General features: G+C 46.9%; 1 protein-coding gene across 3 annotated transcripts; it reads left to right on the top strand.

Moving 5' to 3' along the window:
* The first annotated feature begins 3,518 nt into the window (after positions 1 to 3,518).
* BCO2 (beta-carotene oxygenase 2) lies at positions 3,519 to 20,324 on the top strand. Of its 3 annotated transcripts, XM_018078743.3 has the most exons (13): positions 3,519 to 3,627; positions 4,512 to 4,604; positions 9,984 to 10,188; positions 10,979 to 11,190; positions 12,624 to 12,739; positions 14,217 to 14,319; positions 15,350 to 15,478; positions 15,614 to 15,774; positions 16,283 to 16,450; positions 18,414 to 18,551; positions 18,744 to 18,926; positions 19,271 to 19,381; positions 19,657 to 20,324. In XM_018078743.3, exons 1-13 carry the CDS (start codon positions 3,519 to 3,521, stop codon positions 19,768 to 19,770), a joined length of 1,842 nt encoding a protein of 613 aa, XP_017934232.1. In that variant the 3' UTR covers positions 19,771 to 20,324. The 3 variants fall into 3 exon arrangements, with proteins under 3 accessions (XP_017934232.1, XP_008927149.2, XP_017934231.1); XM_008928901.4 differs by lacking the exon at positions 4,512 to 4,604; XM_018078742.3 differs by lacking the exons at positions 3,519 to 3,627; positions 4,512 to 4,604 and adding an exon at positions 9,426 to 9,526 and having other exon boundaries at positions 9,983 to 10,188.
* The last annotated feature ends 209 nt before the right edge of the window (positions 20,325 to 20,533 follow it).

A 20,533-nucleotide genomic window follows, 5' to 3' on the forward strand; every position in this document is an offset into this window, starting at 1 on the left:
CTAAGGGCTTCTAAAATCTACAGTGATGACAAACCCCTGAGTTTTAAATTGACATCTCTAAAGTGCCTGAATTTAGACATTTACCCACAGTTACTTATCCAAGCCTTTAAAGAAAAATTGCACAAGTTTCATTACTGACAAATATCTGCCTGTCACTTGCATTTTTCTCTGCTTGTGCTTGGGAAAATTATGCAGCCTTTTTAGATTATCTGGATTTAGTTTCTGTGGCCAATATGTCCAAGTATTACTAAGAAACAGAACTCAGATTACGTGATCCAATAGTTCTATGAGTTTCCTCCCTCAGGGGATCAAGTGTTACTGTTGCAGCAATTTGCTCTATTTTAAAAAACTTCATAAAATCCAATAAAAAATAGTAAAGCTCCACTTTTTAGGACAATTAAGAACTGCTTAGTCTGGCATGGAAATGCAGTTAAATCCAAGACATAACTCTCTGGGTGATGACTCTTGTTTTTCTACAGTGATTTCCTAAACAATTGGTTGTCATTTAATGTTATAATTTAATAGCATGGAATATAAGAAATAATAAGGGGAATGTGAAGAGGTATTGAAAGTAAATTCAGGAAGTATGGCCTCAGTAACCTAGGTGAGCATATGAACAGTGTGGTTGTGCTTATTAAAAGTTTTTAAATTGCCAACAGCAACAAACCCTCTGATTTTGCTGCATGAATATATGTGAGGATACATGTATAAGTAAACCAAGTAAAATGAATTAAATAGGGAGTTTTAGAACGTTTTGGCTTGAAATGGCAAGTGTAGAAAACTTGAAACATCCACTGAAAATAAACCAGCCTCTCCTCTTCTGAAGTTAATTAACATGTCAGCAATGGCAATTAATCAATCATACATTAATCCCTTCCTGATTAAAGGGAGCTTTCCTTAATTATTGTGCTGGCCAAAAATAGAGAGTGATTTTCTGTTGGCTGCCCATCAGTGTTCCACTCAATATCTGAATATTTGGGAGCACTCATTACACACTCTTTTGCTGCTAAGCCATTAGAAAATAGCTTTTTACTGGTTTCCTACTTGTCTACAATTCACCTACCCCACTAATGATGCTTCTGCCTCCTCTCACGTATTTTGGTGGTTATTGGGAGAAACAAAGCAAGTTGTCTCTCTCTTTTCTGCTGTGCCACTAAAAGCTCCTCCATCCTGTCCCCCAGGAGGGAGCTCCACGTGAAGCCCCACTGGCACCCATCCCACCACTATCCGCTTTCCCGTTTTACTGAAGGAGGTTTGGACAGAAAATTAATTGGCTTTAAAGCTGCAAAATCTGATCAGCGAAGCTCAGCTGGTAACTACGTTTTCTTTAAGCTTCTCCCCTCCTTGTTTAAGCCCCAGTGCCTGTAAATTAACACGAACGTCTAAGATTACAGATCAGTAACCCAATAGAAATGGATTTTTTTTTTTTAAACCTGGGAACAGCCTAGACAAAGTTCGGACCCTCTTGAAGTCAGGGGGATTTTGGCACTGAGTCTTTTGCAGCTCTGAGCTTGCTGTGAATACCTCCACAGGCTGGAAAATGTAAGTGATTAAAAAACTCGGTTCTTCTGATTGCTCTTCTATTTAAAAGCTGAAAATGGGAAATAACAGATAATGCAGAGAGAGTTCAGATAGTCAGTGATGAGAAAAGGCTGGTTGTGACTGTTTACTGAAAATGAAACTGCCTTTTAGCACAGAGGTGGGAATGGGGGGGTCAGAATAGAAAAAGAGCAGGTCATAGATGTGTTTAAGGCTGTGTAGAACTAATCAGAATGCAGCTTTGCTAATCACAGGATCTTTGTGCTTCCTCTCTGAATTGGCTCGGAAACCCTGATGACTGGGGTGGCACTGGAAGAGAGCAGAGTGGGAGGGGGTTTGGCATCATCGGCGGGGGGGGACAGCCAGAAAAAACAGTCAGTGCAGCTCCCAGCCTGGAGAGGGTCTGAAGGGAGCTTCTTAACTATGACTGGGGGAACAATAAATTAAAAAAAAATAAAAATAATCCTTGATCAGAAAGCTGACTTGCTGTGGGAAAATAACAGATGGGCACAGCTCGGTGTAAAGCAATTGGCACCATCCTGTATGATATTATGTAAAATAAGAGCAATCAGGAAGTAGGGGCTACTTAAGTCAATGAATACTCTTTTTTTTTTTCTGATAGGTCAGCTTATCCTATAGAGATCTGCTTCCAGCCTTGCTTATTCCACATTAACCTGAATGGTTTAGAAGAAGGTCATTAGAGAATACAGTTAATTTTTCAAACAGCAGCAAACTAGAAGTCATTGAAAATTCACTGTAATCTCAATTAGACAAAGGGTCGAGCTGAAATCTAAATAAAATTTAAAACGGACAAGGGGTGTCATACATGTTTCTTACAAACCAGAAAAATAGCTAGAGTTTGTTTGGTGGTGTTGGGTGGTGAAACACCAGCTGAAATGTGTTTGGTACAGCACAGCAAGTAAGACAAGGAAACATAGTTGTTGTCCTTCTCTCTGTGGTAGTTTGGTCTTACTTAAAAGAAAGTGGGAACCAAAAGAAATGAAGAGTTAAGGAAAAGTGATCGGTGAGGAAAGGCTGAAGCAGCTGGGTTTGTTTAGGGCAGTTGGGTTTGTTTAGGAAAGCACAGCTGAGGGGAGGGCACGGTCAGAGGTGGGGTACAAAAAGCACCTGGTGCTGCCAGGTGTTCCCCGGATCGTGCAGAAAGGACAGGAAGAAATGAGCTTAATTTGCAGCAGAAGATTTAGGATGAGTATTAATCTGCCTGTGCAGTGGGGTCCTTGGAGAGCCGTGCGTGCCGCCCCGCTCCCTCTCAGGGCGCAGGGCAGCTTCAAAGAGCTGCTTAATAGCACGAAACAAAGGTTTCATCTCGGCGCATTTGCAGAGCGCTGGCAGCTTCCTCCCCGCATCCCGGAGGAAGGCTCTGTCCTAGGTCCGGCTTAGCTCGGAACAGCAGGGCACAGCCTGGTCCTTCCCTGTCGGATTCGACGGGCTAATCTGGCGCGGCAGCCAACATTCCTAAAGCCTCGAGATTCACTGAGCTGCGAAATGCTTACTCAGGTCTCGCAGCAAAACAAGACGGGTTTTTTTTCTAACGTGCGAACGACAAGGCAAGGCGACAGGAGACCCCGAGAGAAGCGCCCTAAAATCCCGGCTGCCCGGATCCGTCGCTACATCTCCCCTTTCTTTCCCGCTCCCCAGGTACAACAGGCACGTAGCGCTAGAGCGTTTTCGCACCGGCGGCACCGCCCCGCCAGCTCCCCGCTCACCTGGCCCAGGTGCGGCCGCCACGGGGCCCGGGGCGCATCAGGACTGGCGGCAGGTCCCGGCCGGGGCCGCGGAGCGGAGCGTGGGCAGCGGGATGGCTCAAGGAATCCTTGGCAGCCCTGCCGGGACACAGCGGGCCGGCTCTTATTGTGAAAGGATGATGTCAGGCAGCTCGCTCATCTCCCGGCACATCTCCGCTCCCGCTCACCGCCCTGGCACCGCTACCTCCGCTCCACCGCCTCGCCTCCCAGCCGATGCCTCCTGCCCGGCGGAATATGTTAGCCCAAATCCTTCTGCCCGCCGTCAGCCTCCTGCTTGCGCATTTGCAGTATTTCCTCTGCTGTTTGATGCAATTCATTCCAGGTAAAAACCGCAATAAACAACCGAACCCTTCTGTCCCTGTCGCGTTGGGAGGAGGGTTTGCTGCTGCTGCTGCTGCTGCTGCTGGCACGGGTGGGTAGAGCCATCTCACCTCCATCGATCAGAAATTCGGAGCTGAGCGACCCGAAGGGCTCTGTTAGATGCTAGAAATTCTCTGTGATTTATCGAATAGATAAACGGAGGGGCGAGGATTACAGCAGACACGGATGGTTTAGAGCTGGAAGAGCGGTGCCCAGCAGATTCCCTGAGCACGGGAGGCAGCTCTGAGTGGGCTGCGAGGGGGTGGTTTGGAGCCAGGACCATTGGTGGAGCTTCCATCTGAACCTACAAGATGGAAATTGCCCCAAGGGATCTTGCATCACAACCAAACCCGGCAATTTGTGTTATCGCTGCACTGCCTGAATTGTTTTTTGTTTGGGTTTTTTTTCGTTGATTTTGTTTGTTTTGGGTCTTGTCAGTTTGCTTTGGGATTTTTCTTTGGTGTTTTTTGTTTTGTTTTTGCTTTGTTCTCTTTTGTTTTGGTCTGAGACCTGCTTCCACACAATGGGAACCAGTAAAGATCACAACTTAATTCACCAAAATTTCTGGGGTTAGGTGGTGGTGGTGGTGGTGTTTTCCTGCCCTTTAAATTCAAAGCATTGCTTCTGGGGTATCCAAAGATCTGAAAAGTTCTCCGATGTGCCACCAGAACACCCCAAAGTGTAAGATCCATTTCTATTGATGCCTTTGGGAAAGGAGCAGGTATTTCCCGTGTACCAACACTTCCCTCCCTGGGCCGGGCTTTTCTCTGCTCCTTTCCTCCATTTCTTTCCCCCCGTGTTTCCTGTCACTTGTTTTGTGTTCCTCTCTGCTTCCTTGGCTGGTAGCGAGGCAGTGGGTGGCCGAGCCCCTGACCATGGGGAACCGAGCAGCCAGACAGGACAAGGAGCCCAGCACGGGGACCTCCCGGCGCCCACCAGGCAAGTGCAACCCCCCCAGTGCAGAAACCAGCGTGGGACACTCAGCTGAGCTGGGGAAGGGCAGAGAGGGAGGGCTGGAGCCACAAATCCACAGGACAGCAACTTCACTTCGGGCTGGGTTGATGGGGAAAATCGTTTTGCTTCCCGTGCTGTGCCAGCCTGTGTTTTGTAGGGAATGTGATGCCGGCCGTGGCTTGTGCCAGAGGATTCTCCTGCATGAAAATGATTCTCAGGGAAAGCAGAATTTTTTTGCTTCACCCTCCCTGCTTGAAGAATACCCTGAGCACTATATTTACCAAAGTGTGCCCCTTAATGCCCAGAACCACAGAACAGGGAGCTGGAAGGGCCGAGCAATGAAACTGTGCAGTTGCAGGTGGAGACAAAGTGGAGGTGTCTCTGTGCCCTGGAGTTGAATCCGTAGGTTAAAATCAAGGTGGATTTGCTCCCTGAGACGTGATTCCAGTCTTCCAGTTGGCAAATGGCTTCTGTGTTTCCTCCGTCCTCCATCAGAAAAAATTCTGATTTTTTCCAGAAAATCAGGAAAGATTTTTCTGATTCGCCCACTGTTGTTTAAGTACAATTTAATGTCTGATCCACTGCGACAAACAAAGCAGCTGGGGTGGTTTCTTCTCTAGAGAAACTTTTTCAAGAGCCCCGTCCTTCATCCCACTTTTTCTGGATGTAACTCAGTGTTGGGATGTCAGTTTGCTGTGAGCAGAAGCAGCACCCGAAGAACTGCCAGGTTGGGATAACTCTGGAATAATTGCTTGCAATGTTTAGAAAAGAATTGAGGAAAATGTACAGCTCCCTATTTGGCTCTGCTGTGCCAAAGGAAGTTCAGCTTTAAGCTTATTTTTAAACCATTAAGGTAGGATGGAGACTGCAGTTAAAAAAACCCCAAGATTTCTGAGAGGGCAGGTTGTGATATCGTGCTGATTTTTAGTTTTAAAGCTTATTTTTAAATGCTTGAGGTGTTTTTAAATGCTTGCGGTAGGATGGGAACTGTAGTCAAGAAATGACATTTCTGAGAGGGCAGGTTGTGATACTGTGCTGATTTTCACTTGTTGTGTTCAGTGAGCCCCACTGGGACTGTAGAGCTTTTATTGTGTATTAAAGTTCTGCCAGCTTGAAGTGTAGCCAGAATGGAAGCCATAGATAGTTTTAATTACGTGTTGTGTAACATTGCAAAGAGGCCGTCTTCTGTCTTTTGCAGAGATTGATCCCTTCTTGGGTAGCTGGAAGTTACAATCAGTTATGATTTATGACTGAATTTTTATCTGAAGGTGATACACCTTTTTTGCAATTGTTCAGGAAAATTGCATTAAAGTAGGAATTATTTGTGTTCTGTATGCTCAGTGCATCCAGATTGGGTGCAATGAAATGAAATAGATTTTTGGTTTCTTATTCAGATTAATTTTTTTAATAAGAAGCGCAGGATTAATTTTTTTAAATCCTTGTACCCTCCCTTCCTCCTGGCTCTTCAGAATTATCCTGTGATAACTTGTAATGTTTCTGAAAACTCGTGTGTTGCCTCATCTGGATCTCTGATTACAACTTGCATGCAATTCTCTCAGGATCTGGAGCTCGTTTGAGTGGTTTCTAGAAGGAAAAATAATCCATTCTCTTGCTGTGCTTCTTTCTGAGTCTCTGGTCTGATAGGACGGGGTGTTCACTTCCATATTCTTGTATATAGTCCATTCTTTTGTAGACATTGTCTTGGAATGAATTCTGAGATGAATTCAAACTAGAGCAGCTTTCAAGAAGATAATAAGCACATGAAGGGTTATCACAGGACAAGGGAAACAAAAAACTTGGCTTACTTAGGTTAGGAAGTGATGCCATTCTTCACTCTAAATACAACCCCTGGCAAACACAAACCACCAAAGCTCTACCAGAAAAGCGAGGGGGATGAGCTGTCCCATGAATAAAGTCCTTTTGTAAATTGAAAGCATTTTTCTAATCAACTGGACAATGAGCAGTTATCCAAAGGGGGAATAAGTGCCAGAAAACATAGTCCTTTTTAAGGTAGAGTTCATATATATGAATTTGTGGGACAGCAGTTGGGAGGGGATGACTCAGGAGGTCTTTTTCCAGGTCTTTTTCCTGTGAAGTACCTTTCCAAAATTCCCATTTACAGTGCATGTCCAGACAGTTTGGATGTGGTGCCATCCTCAGTCATGCCATCTTTGTTCCTGCTTGGATGCAAAATGTCTCTTTAGGGACATGTTGTTCTCATTTTTTAATCCGTGTTTGGCATCTTTGCAAGCTGCAGCTCAGCAAACTAAGGCTGCATTTCTGCAAATTCTGATGGCAGTCACTCAACCTGCCAGGGGTTGGTTGACATGAAAATCTTCTACTTCTGTGTAAGAAAATATTCTGTGACACCAGTGTTGGGATCAGATTGAGTGCTTGATAAAGGATTTAATCAGAGCTTAATTGAATTTCACGAGGGGGAGGATGGATGAGGTTGGAGGTTAATTGCTTTTGCTACACAGGCTGAATTCTTACTTTTTTAATCTTTTTCCATCTGTTTTCTTATCTCTTTTCTGATCTCTGTTTTAAAAATCTTAATTACCTCTTATAATATATTACATTATTATTGTATTAGAGAGCTATAGAGGGATTTGGGTATTGGCAAATTGAAGAAGTACCTTGAAGGAATCTGGCAGTTTGCCTTCCTGCAGGCCTAACCCCCACCCTGTTCATAGCTGTTCTAAAGAAGCAAGCTCAGAAAAATGCTGTGTGTCAGCTGGGCTCTTTTGCAGATTATTCTGTCTGAAACAGCAAGGTGGAGATGGGAGCAAATTCTGAAAATCCAGGTACTGAGAGCTGCATAAAAAGCCAGGAGACAGAGGAGCTAACTAAAAGAAAAATGAAGCTTTTATTGGAATAAAAGGGAGAGATATAACTCCAAGGACTGTTTTCTTCTTCCCAATATCCTGTGCCATGATGAACCTCACCAGGGTTACTGAGCCACTGTTTTGGCTGTGCTGGCTCAGCTTTCTGAGCCTCTTGGCCCTCCCCAGACCCCACAGCTGGTCAGGTTAAATGCCAAAAACATATTGCCTTCTTCCTGACTGCTGCACGGGTGACAACAAAGAAACAGGAGCAGAAGTTTCATCTCCATTTCACTGCTGGTCACTGGAAATTGGGAGGATCATCTGAGCAGACGTTCAGCAGATGTTTGGGGCACGATTTCTACGTAGCAGAAGTTCAGGTTTTCCTTCTTTCTCCTCTGCTGGGAAGCCCAGACTTTTGGTGCTTTGGAGATTTTTACCTCTGTGTGGTGTGTCCTTTTGCAAACTAACCAGACAAGGGATTCCAAACATTATCTCATATGGAGATAAGTGAAGACTCCTGGGGTTTGGTTCTTATCCTTGCTAAAGCTGTGAGTAAAAGCCAAGTCCAGGGCAATTTGTTTGTTTGTTTTGAATCAATTCACTCTTTTAGCTTCTGAAAACTCCTTTTCCCTTCAGGTATCCAAATAATTACTTCTGGATTTCCCCGAGTCAACAAATCATGCAATTGTCTGGCTATTGTTGGAAAATCTTCTATCTGAGCCCTACAAAATCCTACTAGTCCTAAAAATTGATGGAATTCTTCCTTCATTTTTGATAGAGGGATTTCCAAGATTCCCTTAGCCCTTTCTGGATCTATACATCATGACCCATGCTTTAAAATAGGTCCTAAATACTTAACTTCAGTCTCTACCATTTGAGCTTTGTTTTCACAGGCTCTCAATCCTTTTTTGGCTAAAAAATTAAGCAGGTTCTCAGTGGAGTCTTCTACTGGTTCTCTGTCCTTCCCTGAGATAAGTTAATCATCCCCATCCTGAAAGAACCTTGTGGAGGTAATGAGAACTCATTTAAAAGTTTTTGTGAGGTTTGTGCAAATCAAACAAGGGATTCAGTGTATCCCTGTGGCAACAGTCCAAGGAAATTGTTGCTTAATTACTTTCCCTCCTTCTTGTTCCCACTCAAAGGCAGAGGGTGGTTTTCTAATGTCAGTAATTGGACAACTCCAAAATGCATCCTTTCAGTGCAGTACAGAATAAGAACAGTGAGAAGAGGGAATTTGATTCAGAAAAGTAGGAGGATCAGGAGCTGTAGGGTGTCTAGGCTTAACTATTTCATTAATTATTCTTAAATCTTGAACCATCTGAGGGAAAACAAGAACTGTCACCCTTTTTGCCACATCCCCTGTCTGGCTTTTTGCCCCTTCTTGGGCACTGACCTTTTGCCACCCTTGGGCATTTTCTTTTTGCTTCCAACTGTGACTGTGCTACAACCTTTGCAAGAACACCCACTTACTCCTTACAGTTTCAGAGGCTGACAGGTAAAGTGTGCAGGGCTCCACTTAGTCACCTGGGCTGAAGAGTGTAGGCTGGAAGCAGCAGTGGTGAAAGTGGGTGGTGAAACCAGAACTAACTGCTGTTGCAAGGTCAGTAAATGGTCTGGAATTCCTACAGTAAATGGTCTGGAATTCCTGCAGTGAGTGGTGGTGCCTGTACTAGAGCTGGTCAGGCTTGGGTTTGTGTGTGCCACACTGTCCTTTGGGTCAGGACTCCACTTAGAGCTCGGTGTCATCAGTTCAAGGTTAGTTCAGTGCTCTTAGGGGCAGGGGCAAAGCAGCTCCAGTGCCCTGTGGACAGGGAGCCTTGGCAGGAAAGGCAACAGGTAAATCCACCTCTGCAGCTAAATGGATTGCTCAAACAATCCTTGTGTTGATGAGGCTTTGCAAACCAGGCTGTTGGAGCCAATGACTGACATCACTGTGAGTTCACAGCATTCCAATCAGTTCATGCTTTCCTGGTGCTTTTGTCCTGGAGCTGTGACCAACCAGGGGGTTATTGCAGTCACACAAGAGGCTCCATCAGAAATTATCCCTTTCTGCTACTGCTTATTTACTTACCAAATATAACTGCTAAATCTCGTTTGTCCTGTCCTGTAAATGTCCTTCAGCTCAGTTGCATTTGTGTTCTTCCTGATTGCCATTTTTGGGGAGGGATTGCGATTATTTTTCTGTTTTCCTTTTTTTTTTTTGTTTTTCCCTTTTCTTTCAGTTATTTATGAAATCAGTTGCAAACAGAAGTTCCTGCAGTTAAAAGTTATCATCATATATTTTATTACCTCCTTTGGGCTGCAGAACTGGTGTCTCTCTCATGGGTTAACTACGGTGGAGTTAAATCCACTGGGTTTTGAGCTCCCTGGGGATGTGTGGGGTTACTGTGGGAACACAGCTTCACCCTGAGCATCCACTCCAGCCTGGCTGCTGAATGTTGTTCTAGACATCCAAACTCAACCTCTAGCAATTGTCACCTTATTATTACGGGGAAAATCCTAATTTCCTTCTTCTTTGTTTTCCCCGCTTTTGTTGCAGGTTTAAAGAATTACCTTCCCAGCCCACCCAAAGAGCAAATCCTCTGCCACAGACCCAGGGGGCTGCAATGCATCTCCCCCTTAGTGCAGAGCATGGAGGAGACCCCCGAGCCCATCCCAGTCAAGGTCAAAGGGCAAATTCCCAAATGGATCAATGGCAACCTTCTGAGGACCGGGCCCGGCAAGTTCGAGTTTGGCAATGACAGGTGAGTCTCCAGTGAGTCCTCTGCCACTGGCAAGAGTCCATCCCTGAAATCCAGGGCAGGGAGTTGGTTGCACTAAACTCTGTGTGTTGCTTTAGAAACAAATATTAAAATAGTTCAAGAAGGCAACTACTGCCCTTGCCATTCTAAGTGACAGCCAAAGTGACAAACAAGCCCTTCCTCCAGCAGAGCTGATGGCAGCAACTGGCCAAAGCTGATCATCTTATCACATGCCCAGAGACCAGCAGGTTTTCTGAGAGTCTCACAGATTTCCTGTTTTAGAGAGAATAACATCCTTCGAGGAGCTGAGAGCTAAAGGCTCCTCCTTGTGCCCTTGGGCTTTCAGCAGTGATTTCTATTGGACATTCTATTCCCTGTGCAGGAGTCTTTGCAGAGGGACTGGTTTGCCAGTACAGAGTATTTCCCCCCAAACTTACACACACCAATCTCAGACTTCATGTCCCACAGCTGCAAATACACTTGTTTTGTTTCACTCAGTTCAAATGTTTTCCCAAACAAAGCTGCACCCGGTTCAGTGTTTGTGGGATCTGGGCATTACCTTTTACAAATAATAAAAACCTAAAGGCAAGAGGGAACAGTAGATCAGAACTTCATGTAGTGCCTAATTCCAGTGCTCTTACTGACTTCTTACTCACCTCTTACTAACCTCTAATTTACGTGTTTTTTATCTCTTTTTGATCTCTTTTTAATATCTTTTTCTGCCTGTTTTCTTCTCTCTCATCCCTTTTTAAAATCTCTTTTTTTTTAATCCCTCATTCGTAACTCCTGGAAGCTTTAACCACTGGTTCGATGGCATGGCTCTGCTGCACCAGTTCCAGCTGAGGGCTGGCAGGGTGTCCTACAGGAGCAGGTTCCTGCAGAGCAGCTCCTACCTGACCAACAGGCAGCACAACCGCATCGTGCTCTCGGAATTCGGGACCTTGGCCATGCCAGACCCCTGCAAGAGCCTCTTCGGGCGCTTCATGTCACGCTTCGAGATGCCACGTAAGGGGGGCTCTGAGGAACAAGAAACTGCCTGGGGGAGCCTGTGGTTGGTTGTGAAGGGAGGGGTGAGGAAGCCTGGTGGGCTTACGCCGAGCCCGTGGTTTTCCTCAGCGTGTGCCCCACGGGAATAACGACAGCAAAAATGATGGAAGTGGGTGTCAGGCTGGGCTGGCACAGGCACACTCAGTTCAGTGTGCCACCCCAGGTCACCTGCTTCCAGTTTGTTGCAAGTTTCCAACAGAAATCTGCCTCCAAAGAACAGCCTGTGCAGTGCTGGTAATGAGCATTACAACCTGTGTTCTACCTGGGACACAGCTTTGCCCTTAAAACGCTTTGCCTTGCTAAGCTCGTAGGGTAAGTGGGCTAATCCTTCCCTTCCTAGACTAAGGTGCAGATTACATGGGTAGGGTGAGAGGTGGTATTGCCCAGGAGAGGAAGTTCCATTGCCTGTGGGATCCTATGTGTGTCAGGGAAGAAATTGGCTTAATGAAGCACAGGACTTCCTCCTGAAACCAGAACGGACCTGAAGTTTGCAACCTGCTGCTCGTGGTGTGACCATCTTCTGCTTCTTACCTCCCCTGAGGAGATGGACCCCATCCTGCCATGTCACCTGTTCTCCAGTGAAGCTCCCCAGCTCTCTCAATACAGTTCAGAACTGTCTACAGCCCCCTTTTCTTTCCCAAGCTCCAGCAGGTTGTTCCCACCCTCCCCTTGCCTGTTGGACTCTTCACACACTTAGAGGGAATTCCTCACTACAAGAAGGGCTGTCCTCTGGGTTTTTCCTCTCCCAGCCTCAGGCTGTGTGTTCACTACACACACAACATTCAACTGTGGGAACAGCTTTTCCCTCAGCTCTTCCCAGCCACCTGGTAGTGAGTCCCAGCTCCCCTTGGAGCAGCAGGAGCAGCTCTGGCTGTGTGTGTCTGCAGCTCTCCAAAGGCATCTCCCTGACTCAGTTTTAGAAAGAAAGGGAATAGGGAAGCAGAAGCATTCCTTGTCCCACACAAAGAGCATCCCTGCCTTCCCCTCAGCCCAGGTTGTAGCTTCAAGTCCTGCCTCTCGTTTCCAGTGCTGTAAATCAAACATGGCACTCTTCACGTGGCTTTTAGAGGAGGGGACTTTGGCTGGGGAGGAAAGGGACAAATAAGAATATGAACAAATAAGAGGTCAGGAGCTAAGGGCGTAGAGAAATAGGAAGATCACCTTGGCTTCACTGCAGTGATTTCTGTAAGGACTACTTCTTGTCCCTTTAACCCGAGTTCACCTGCACAGACAGTTCCCTGAGTGCCTTTGTAGATTAGTGAGGTATTTCTAATCAGCCACAGAGGAATTAATGTCATTGCAAATGGGTTTATTGTTTAAACATGTGTAACTTGAGATAATGTGACATGAGCTCGAGCAGAGCTGTGCCCAACCCCAGGATTTTGTTTCAGGACCCAGTGACAATGCCAATGTGAACTACGTGCTGTATAAAGGAGATTATTACATCAGCAGTGAGAACATCTTCATGTACAAGGTGGACCCAGAAACGCTTGAAACGAAGGAAAAGGTGTGGGCAGGTGGGATGAGGGAACTGTGGCACAGAACCCTTAGCTGGTGGTACAGAATCTGCTGCTGCTTCTAAGGGCAGCTGAGATTCCAAAAGGTTTTTTCTGGGCCACAGCCATGAGCATCTCCTCGTGCCTGAGGCCCTGAAAAATCTCCTCAGCAGCTCTCGGGGGTGAGATGCAGTCACTGCCCACTGTGGCAAGGAAGGGGAGACACAGATGCAGGTCTGGGCACAGCTCCACTCTTCCTGTGCTCTCACTGCATGTCTGGGCTTGTCTGCACCGACCCGTGTGTGAAGAGTAAAAGTGCACCCAGGAAAAAGGTCATCACTGATCTCAGACCTGCACTCCTCCCTGTCACTTCATCTCTCTTCCCTTTTTCTGCCTTTCACATCTGTTTAAACACTCCAGAACTGCCCTTCAAGGTCTTGGCTAAAACTCTCTTGCAAATGAGTTAATTCAATGTAAAGTCAACTCGAAGTTCAGCTGCCCCTTTATTTTCTCCCCTGATAGCAAATGAACAGAAAGTCATAGCAGTTTTCCTGTGTCCTGTGCATCATCTCCCAGGAGTGTGGCTGAGTTTGGCAGAACATGGCCTGTGACATGACAGCATCAGCTCTGTGTCCCCCTGGCTGCACCCTCCGAGGGGATTTAGGTGTTTAATTGTGAGAAGGATTCTGCCTTCCTAAATCAGGATTAACTCCTGTGCCTGTGTGTTAACCATGGACTGACTACCTGATACCACAAAACACCAGGCTCAGTGCACCCTGAGATCCTAAGGGAGGCATTCCAGGAGTCCCTCTCTCCCTCCAGGATCAGTAGTGAGTCATGAGGAAACTCAGTTTACACACTGAAATGGAGAGTTGGGTGATTCGTTTGATCTGGTTTGTAAACCAGAGTTGCAGCCATGGGAAGACACGTGGGGATTTTTAGGTTGAGTGTTCAGCTCTGTTGAACCATCTTTCCATTTAAAAAAAAAAAAAAAATCCCCTTTAGCTGCTTTTTTAAATGCAGACTGTTATTTTTGGGCTAAGTGAAGAAATGGAAGGGATGATTTCACATCTAAACTCTCCAATCTGAGATGGGACCTGGTTTTCTAAGCTCCTTGGTGATTTTTTGGGGCAGTGACTGTCTCTTCACACATGTCTGTCTGTGCTTATAGCATGGGGTCCCAGCTAAAATGCTTGCATGGGAACATTCCCACTGTGTCACTTGTGCCAACTGGAATGTTCGTGTCTCCCAAGGAATGGCTTGTGCTGTTAGTCCCATTTTACTGGCAGGACTAACACAGAGAGAAATATCATTAATTTTCAAGGGTTTCAGGAAGGCTACAGGCAAACTGAAGAGTTAAGTCCAGATCCCACATTATTAACAATGGATAAAGTCTCCTTTTCTTCCTCAGACTTCCATGGAAGCCTGTGGCTTTCTGCAGAGCATCAGGGAAGTTCTGCACTGACTGAAAATCCTTGGCATTTGCAGGTAGACTGGAGCCAGTTCATTGCAGTGAACGGGGCCACTGCTCATCCCCACTACGAGTCTGATGGGACAACCTACAACATGGGCAATTCCTATGGGAAACACGGTAAGCTGGGCCTGGCCAGGGGGCACAGGACACTCCTGGGTGCTGTTCCAAGGAGCAGTGGTGGAAGAAACATCTGAAGTTGCTGTTTCTCTTTGAGAAGCCAGACTGGTTCTGTTTTACAGCAATGGCCTCTCTCAGCGTTTAGTTTCAGATCCATCTGACTTTGGCCTGTGAGTGTCCAACAGATTCCCCTCTCCCAAGCTTTGCTGGGAAAAGGGAGAATGATTTGTGACTGGCTTTTGATGAGCACCACACGGGGTCATGCAGGAGAGAAGATGGGATTATGAGTCACCTGGCTACATTACAGCAAAGCTGAATTTTATGGGAGATTTTTCTTCTTCTCAAGACAATGAGCATCTAGTTGGGATCTAATTCCATTGACGTGGCTACCCAGGGCTGGCATTCACTGTTAGTTATGTGAAATCCTCCTTTTGCAGGTGCCTGAGGTCTCTGAAAGCAGCCACTGCCCTTTATTATGATTCCTCAGGCTGGTTTCAGTTCACTCCACAGTTTCCCAGTTTTGATCATTTTTCATTCATGCTGCTTTCATTTCCTTTTGCCCTGAGCAATATCCAGCTTTGTAGCACATGCTTTTTTTTCAGCTGGAGAGACCAAACTCTGGATTATTCAAACATGCCATTCTCTCCTGCCCACATGCTCAGATTTATTAACTGAGCATCACCAAGGCTCAGAGTTTTCATTTCCTTTGATACCCAAGCTATGAACTTGGTTTTGCTCTTGATCCTGCTATTATGGGATAACCTAAGGAATGCACTGCAGACAGTAAAATGAGCTGGCACTTTACCAGCCTGAGAAGATCCTTCTCCTTTCAATCTTTTCTTTTGTTTTGTTTTGCTAAATAATCCTCTGTAGATTGTTTCATTGACTTGATGACAGGCTGTTGATTTTCTGCTCAGTGAAGCTCTGACTGTGGTTTCCAGTGCTCTTGGGAAGTGGGAAGGACAGAGCCTGACTTTGGTTTTCTGCCTGTGAAGTCTCAGTGGTGCTGAACAGCCTTTCTCCCCTCCAGGGTCCAGCTATAACATCATCCGGGTCCCTCCACAGAGCTCAGGCTGCACTGACACATTGGAGGGAACAAAAGTGCTGTGCTCCATCCCTCCCATGGACAGGGCAAAACCATCCTACTATCACAGCTTTGGTGAGACAGTTTTCCATCTCAGATCTGGGGGTTTGGGCTGCTGGGGGGAGGCAGACAGGGCTGCCCACTGCCCCCTGCCCCTGGGGCGTTTTCCCATCTCATACCTGGGTGATGTCTCCTTCCTTCTCTTTTCAGGAATGACTGAAAACTACATCATTTTCATTGAGCAACCCCTCAAGCTGAATCTCTTCCAGATTGTCACTTCCAAGCTCCGTGGCCAAGCCATTTGTGACGGGATAAGCTGGGAGCCTCAGTGCAACACCTACTTCCACGTGGTGAATAAGCACACTGGGGAGGTGGGTGCATCTCTGGCCTCTGCAGCAGCTGCTCTGGAACCTTAGATCCCAAGAGGAGAGTGCCTGGCAGCAGCCACAGGGAGCTGGATGAATCAGTCCAGGAGCTACTGCAATATAGGCTTTAAAGCATGGGTGTAAATTCATTAGAAATGGGATTACTTCCTGCAGTTCCCTCTCTGTTGATTCACTTCTTTGCCAGCCCTGAAAGAACAGGCAGAAATAAGCAGCTTGGGGCTCCTGAGGCTGAAATGCAGGGGTATAAAAGGTCAGTTCCAGCCTGGGACAGATACTCTAGGGAGGCAGTCAGGACATCAAGGGGCCTGGCCTGATTTTGGCATTTCTTCATCTGTCTTTACCTAGTTACTGGCTTAAAGCAGCCCTTCTGTAGCAACACAAGGCAGATCCCAGGGAATGGGGGATGAAATGGGAGAGAGAGAGGGTGTCAAAGCCTTTGAGGGGTGGCTGGGAGCTTTAGAGAGGAGCCTGAGCCTCCCCTGTGTCCCTGCAGGTGCTGCCAGGGCAGTGGTACACGAAGCCCTTTGTCACCTTCCACCAAATTAATGCCTTTGAGGACTGTGGCTGTGTGGTGCTGGATCTGTGCTGCCAGGATGATGGCACCAGCCTGGCCTTGTACAAACTGCAGAACCTGAGGAGGGCTGGGGAGGCTCTGGACCAGGTGAGACCTCTGCCTCTGTTTCCCCAGGCTCTGGTGCTGGGCCAGTTCCTTTTCTGCAGCAAGGCTCAGGCTGGCGGAATGGAGAGCACCACGAGGCCAAGGATGTGACCTGGGGAAAGGACCCACAGCTGTAAAAAACTAAAATGGGGACCTAATGATCCGCTTAATTATCTCTTAGCAGATAATCTCCACGGAGTGTTCCCTTGAAAGGTTTAAAACTGGTGTGTGACACAGAGCTCCAGAGCCTGCCAGAATGTCCTCCTGCTTTAAAACCTTGCTTTTAATCATATTGGTTTTCCTTATCCCAGTGTAATAATATTTTTCCCCCGAGAAATTATGCAAGGCAAGCTTTTGCACGGCTTCAAAAGGGAAGAAGACACCCTGTTCTATAAAGGCATTGCTTCAGAGAAGTGGCATTGATGAGGAAAATCACAGAAACTCAAATGCCACGGAAGCCCCGGCGCTGTCACCTCACAACAGCACGTTCTAATAAATTGCTTATTTTATCCAACTCTGCCCCAGGCCCCATTTGAGGCCGTGTTGGAGGCATTATTTTGCATAGGTCACACGTGGGGAAGGCGGGGGTACTGTCAGTGTCTGGCACTGCAGATGTGTGGAGTGGAAACCCGCCGTGCCCTGCATGCCCAGGCAGGTCTGCACTTCCTCCTGCTGCGTTCTGAGCTGTCTAGAACCCAGTCAGATCTGACCTGAGAACACTACAGCTGTCTCCCTGCCAGCTCATTTCCTTCTGCTTGCCTTTGTTTGTTTGTTTTTTTCCAAGCCTGTTTTGAACACGAGTACAGCAGAAGGTTAATACGATCTCGTGCTTTGCAAACTGATCCCAGCTTTTGTCCCCCCTTCCCTGAGCACAGACCAGCCAGGATTGGATCTGGCTGAAGGTGTCCCTGTGTCAACATTAGGCTCGTGTTTCCAAAACCCACATTCTCTAACTGACAGGCACATAACCATTAAACTGTACACACACAGGGGAGTGCCAGTCATTTCAGAACAGAGCCTTAAGCTCACGGCTCCTCAGAAGCCCAAGGCATGACTGAGCATGAACCATGAACCATGCTGAAGTGCTTTTGCTTGCTCACTAAACCATAATTTATCTGGCAGGGTTCCTCAGCTGAGTTACTGGGGTTACATGAACCATAAAAGCTTTGAAAATAGGGTTTCAGGATTAACACATCTGATTAAAGTGAAGTTTCACGTTGAACTGGTGAGTTACGGATTGAAGTAACTGCAAACCACCAAAGCAGGGCCCTTGTCACCTGTTTTATTTAGAAGGCTTAATATATGGGAACATGCTGGGCTCTAAACTTGGCTTGGACAGAACTTTAGTGGCAATGGTGGAATCCTTCCTCTTGTGCAAGCCACTGGATGTCTGTCACACTGGGGCTGCTGGTTTGCTCTCCCCTTTGCTCCCCAAGTACATCCATCCTTCCCCTGGACTTCCAAACATGAATCCTTGTGTGCCTGAGAATGGAAGAGGGAAATCCTGCAGGATAACTTCAGGCACTGAACTGAGGTACAGCAGTCTCCTGCTTGCCTTACCATCTGGAGGAGAAGGAGACTTATCCAGAGAGTAATGGAGAGCAATGTAAGTGTTCTAACTAAATATAGTGCAGTGTGTGTCCCAGTTCTGAATTTGGAAGATAATGGAGGGATCTGCACACTCAACTCAGGATTAATTAATTAATTAATCCTGTGAAAGCAATGCTGACCCTTTCAATTGCTTGTCTTTTTGTTTTCTACTCTAATACTGGAAGGTGCAGAGAACTTCTTCCTATGATGTGTTTTACCTTACCAGAACTGGGTAAAACACACAGCAGAAAGAAGACAATGATTTTAGGGCTGGGAGGAGTGTCTCAAACTTCCAAATTGTGCCCCAAAAATGCATTTAGCCTGCAGTGTCTCTCCTCTCTCTCTCCATGCCCATGACTTGCTGTCTCTGTCACAGGTTTATGCCTCGCTCCCCCGAGCTTTCCCTCGCCGCTTTGTGCTCCCTCTGCACGTGGATCCAGACACACCCGTGGGCAAAAACCTGAACCCACTGCCTTATACCCTGGCAAGGGCTGTGAAAGATGCAGATGGAAAGGTGTGTATTGAAGACCCACAGAACTGTGGGAAGATTGCCTGCAACAGTTGTCATCCCGTGCCATTGTCTTCCCAGATCTTTTTTCTTCCCCCTTCCCAGAACATTTCTCCCCCACAATTGGTGGTGGGACCAGTCAGGTCTTCTGCCCTGTCAGAGCTAAACCAACACCTGTGTAATGCATGTTTCTTCTAGGTCTGGTGCACACATGAAAATCTCCACCCCGAGGGCTTTGAAAAGGTCGGGGGTTTGGAGTTCCCCCACATCAACTACTCCCACTCCAACGGGAGGAGGTACCGGTACTTCTACGGCTGTGGATTCGGGCATTTGGTCGGAGATTCCTTGATCAAGGTTGATGTGGAGACCAAGAATTTCAAGGTGATTTGGAGTCAGATTAACCTTTTTCAGTTTCACTGAACTGGCTTTGAAAATACGTCATTTACCAGGGGCTTTGGGGGTCTTTGTCCCGGTGGGTCTGGGATGAGATTCCTGATTTCATCTCTCACCCTGTGAATGTGACACACTTACCCAATAGGAGAGGATGGCACCATCATACTGCTGGGATCCAAAGGATTCATTCAAAGGTTGAACTCTTAAGTTTCTTGGAGCACAGAGTGTGCCTGGGTATCTTTGTGGGGAGCACTCTAACTTGCAGCTCTGCTAACTGTAGCAGACAAGTATTAATGAAATGAAGCTCATCCATATGTCCCTGTGCTTGCTAGATTTGGCAGGAGGATGGATCCTACCCATCAGAGCCTGTGTTTGTGCCAGTGCCTAATGCCACAGCAGAGGACAGTGGAGTCATCTTGTCTGTTGTGGTCTCCCCCACTGAGGTAACTTACTGTTGGTAGTTTGTCAAAGTCACAAAGCATTAGTTAACTTTTTGAAGCACAGAACCCAGCTGGAGGCTCCCTGGCAGATAGTTCCTTGCTCCCCAGGAGTGTTCCTTGCAATGTCAGTGCTTCTTGAGTGGCTCCTGTGACTGCCAGTGCTCCTGGCCAGCTGTCTGACAGGCTTGAGCTGTGTGGCCTGGCTGAACATTTGGGCTCCCTTGTGTGCAACAAGGTTCAGCCTGGCCATTCATTCTGGCTTTCTTTTCCTCCTGCAGAACCAAAGTGCTTTCCTGCTTGTCCTGGATGCAGAGACCTTCAGAGAGGTGGGGCGAGCAGAGGTCCCAGTGCAAATGCCTTATGGGTTCCATGGCATCTTCACTGCCCACTGACCACACACCTCGTCACTCCTGGCACTCAGGGCCGAGCCAGGCTCAGAAAGAAACCTCTGCTGCTTTTACCTCCCACTTCTGCATTATGTCGGGGATGAGGGAACTGCTTTTTCTCTACCATAACCTCTGAGTTACTCCTGTGTTCCTAACAATACCCAGCCAAGGGGATGAGGGAGGCAGAAGCCCCTTCATTCAGCAGCCCCACTGCTTTATCTTGATTTTTTTACTGTTTTGATAGACCAGCTAGCAGCAGTTCACAAAGGTTGCCATGCTGAGGCTTGCAAGGGAGAAAATGGCAATCTTCCTTGGCAGCAGTGTGCTCTGAAGGGGAGAGAACATTGGTGCTCGGGGCAGTGACTTTGGCTGAGGGCAGGGGAGAGGAGTAAAACCAACCTGCACCACATGGGCCCAATGAAGGGGTGTAATTCCACCCCCACTGCATACAGGTTGCCTTCAGTGGACTCCAGGAGGTAGATGCAGGTGCTCACAGCAGCTGTACTTGTGCTTTTCTCTCTACACTGGCAGTGCCCTCAAATAAAACCTGATGAAGTCTCTTCCTCCCTTTCCCTGCCCTCACATGGTCACATCCATGACACATCTCCACCCCACTCCTGCTTAAACAGCAGAGCTGGATGGCTCTGATGGCTCAGGATTCCTGCCCTCCTCCCAGTTCAACCAGTATGAAACACCAGTATGAAACATGTAGAACTCCCCTGTGGCCTTGGTATCCCTGTGGTCGTAAGTAGAGCAGATCAAATCCCAG

Source organism: Manacus vitellinus, unplaced genomic scaffold (assembly GCF_001715985.3).
Source record: "Manacus vitellinus isolate BGI_N305 unplaced genomic scaffold, ASM171598v3 scaffold_41_pilon, whole genome shotgun sequence".
Taxonomy (NCBI): domain Eukaryota; kingdom Metazoa; phylum Chordata; class Aves; order Passeriformes; family Pipridae; genus Manacus; species Manacus vitellinus.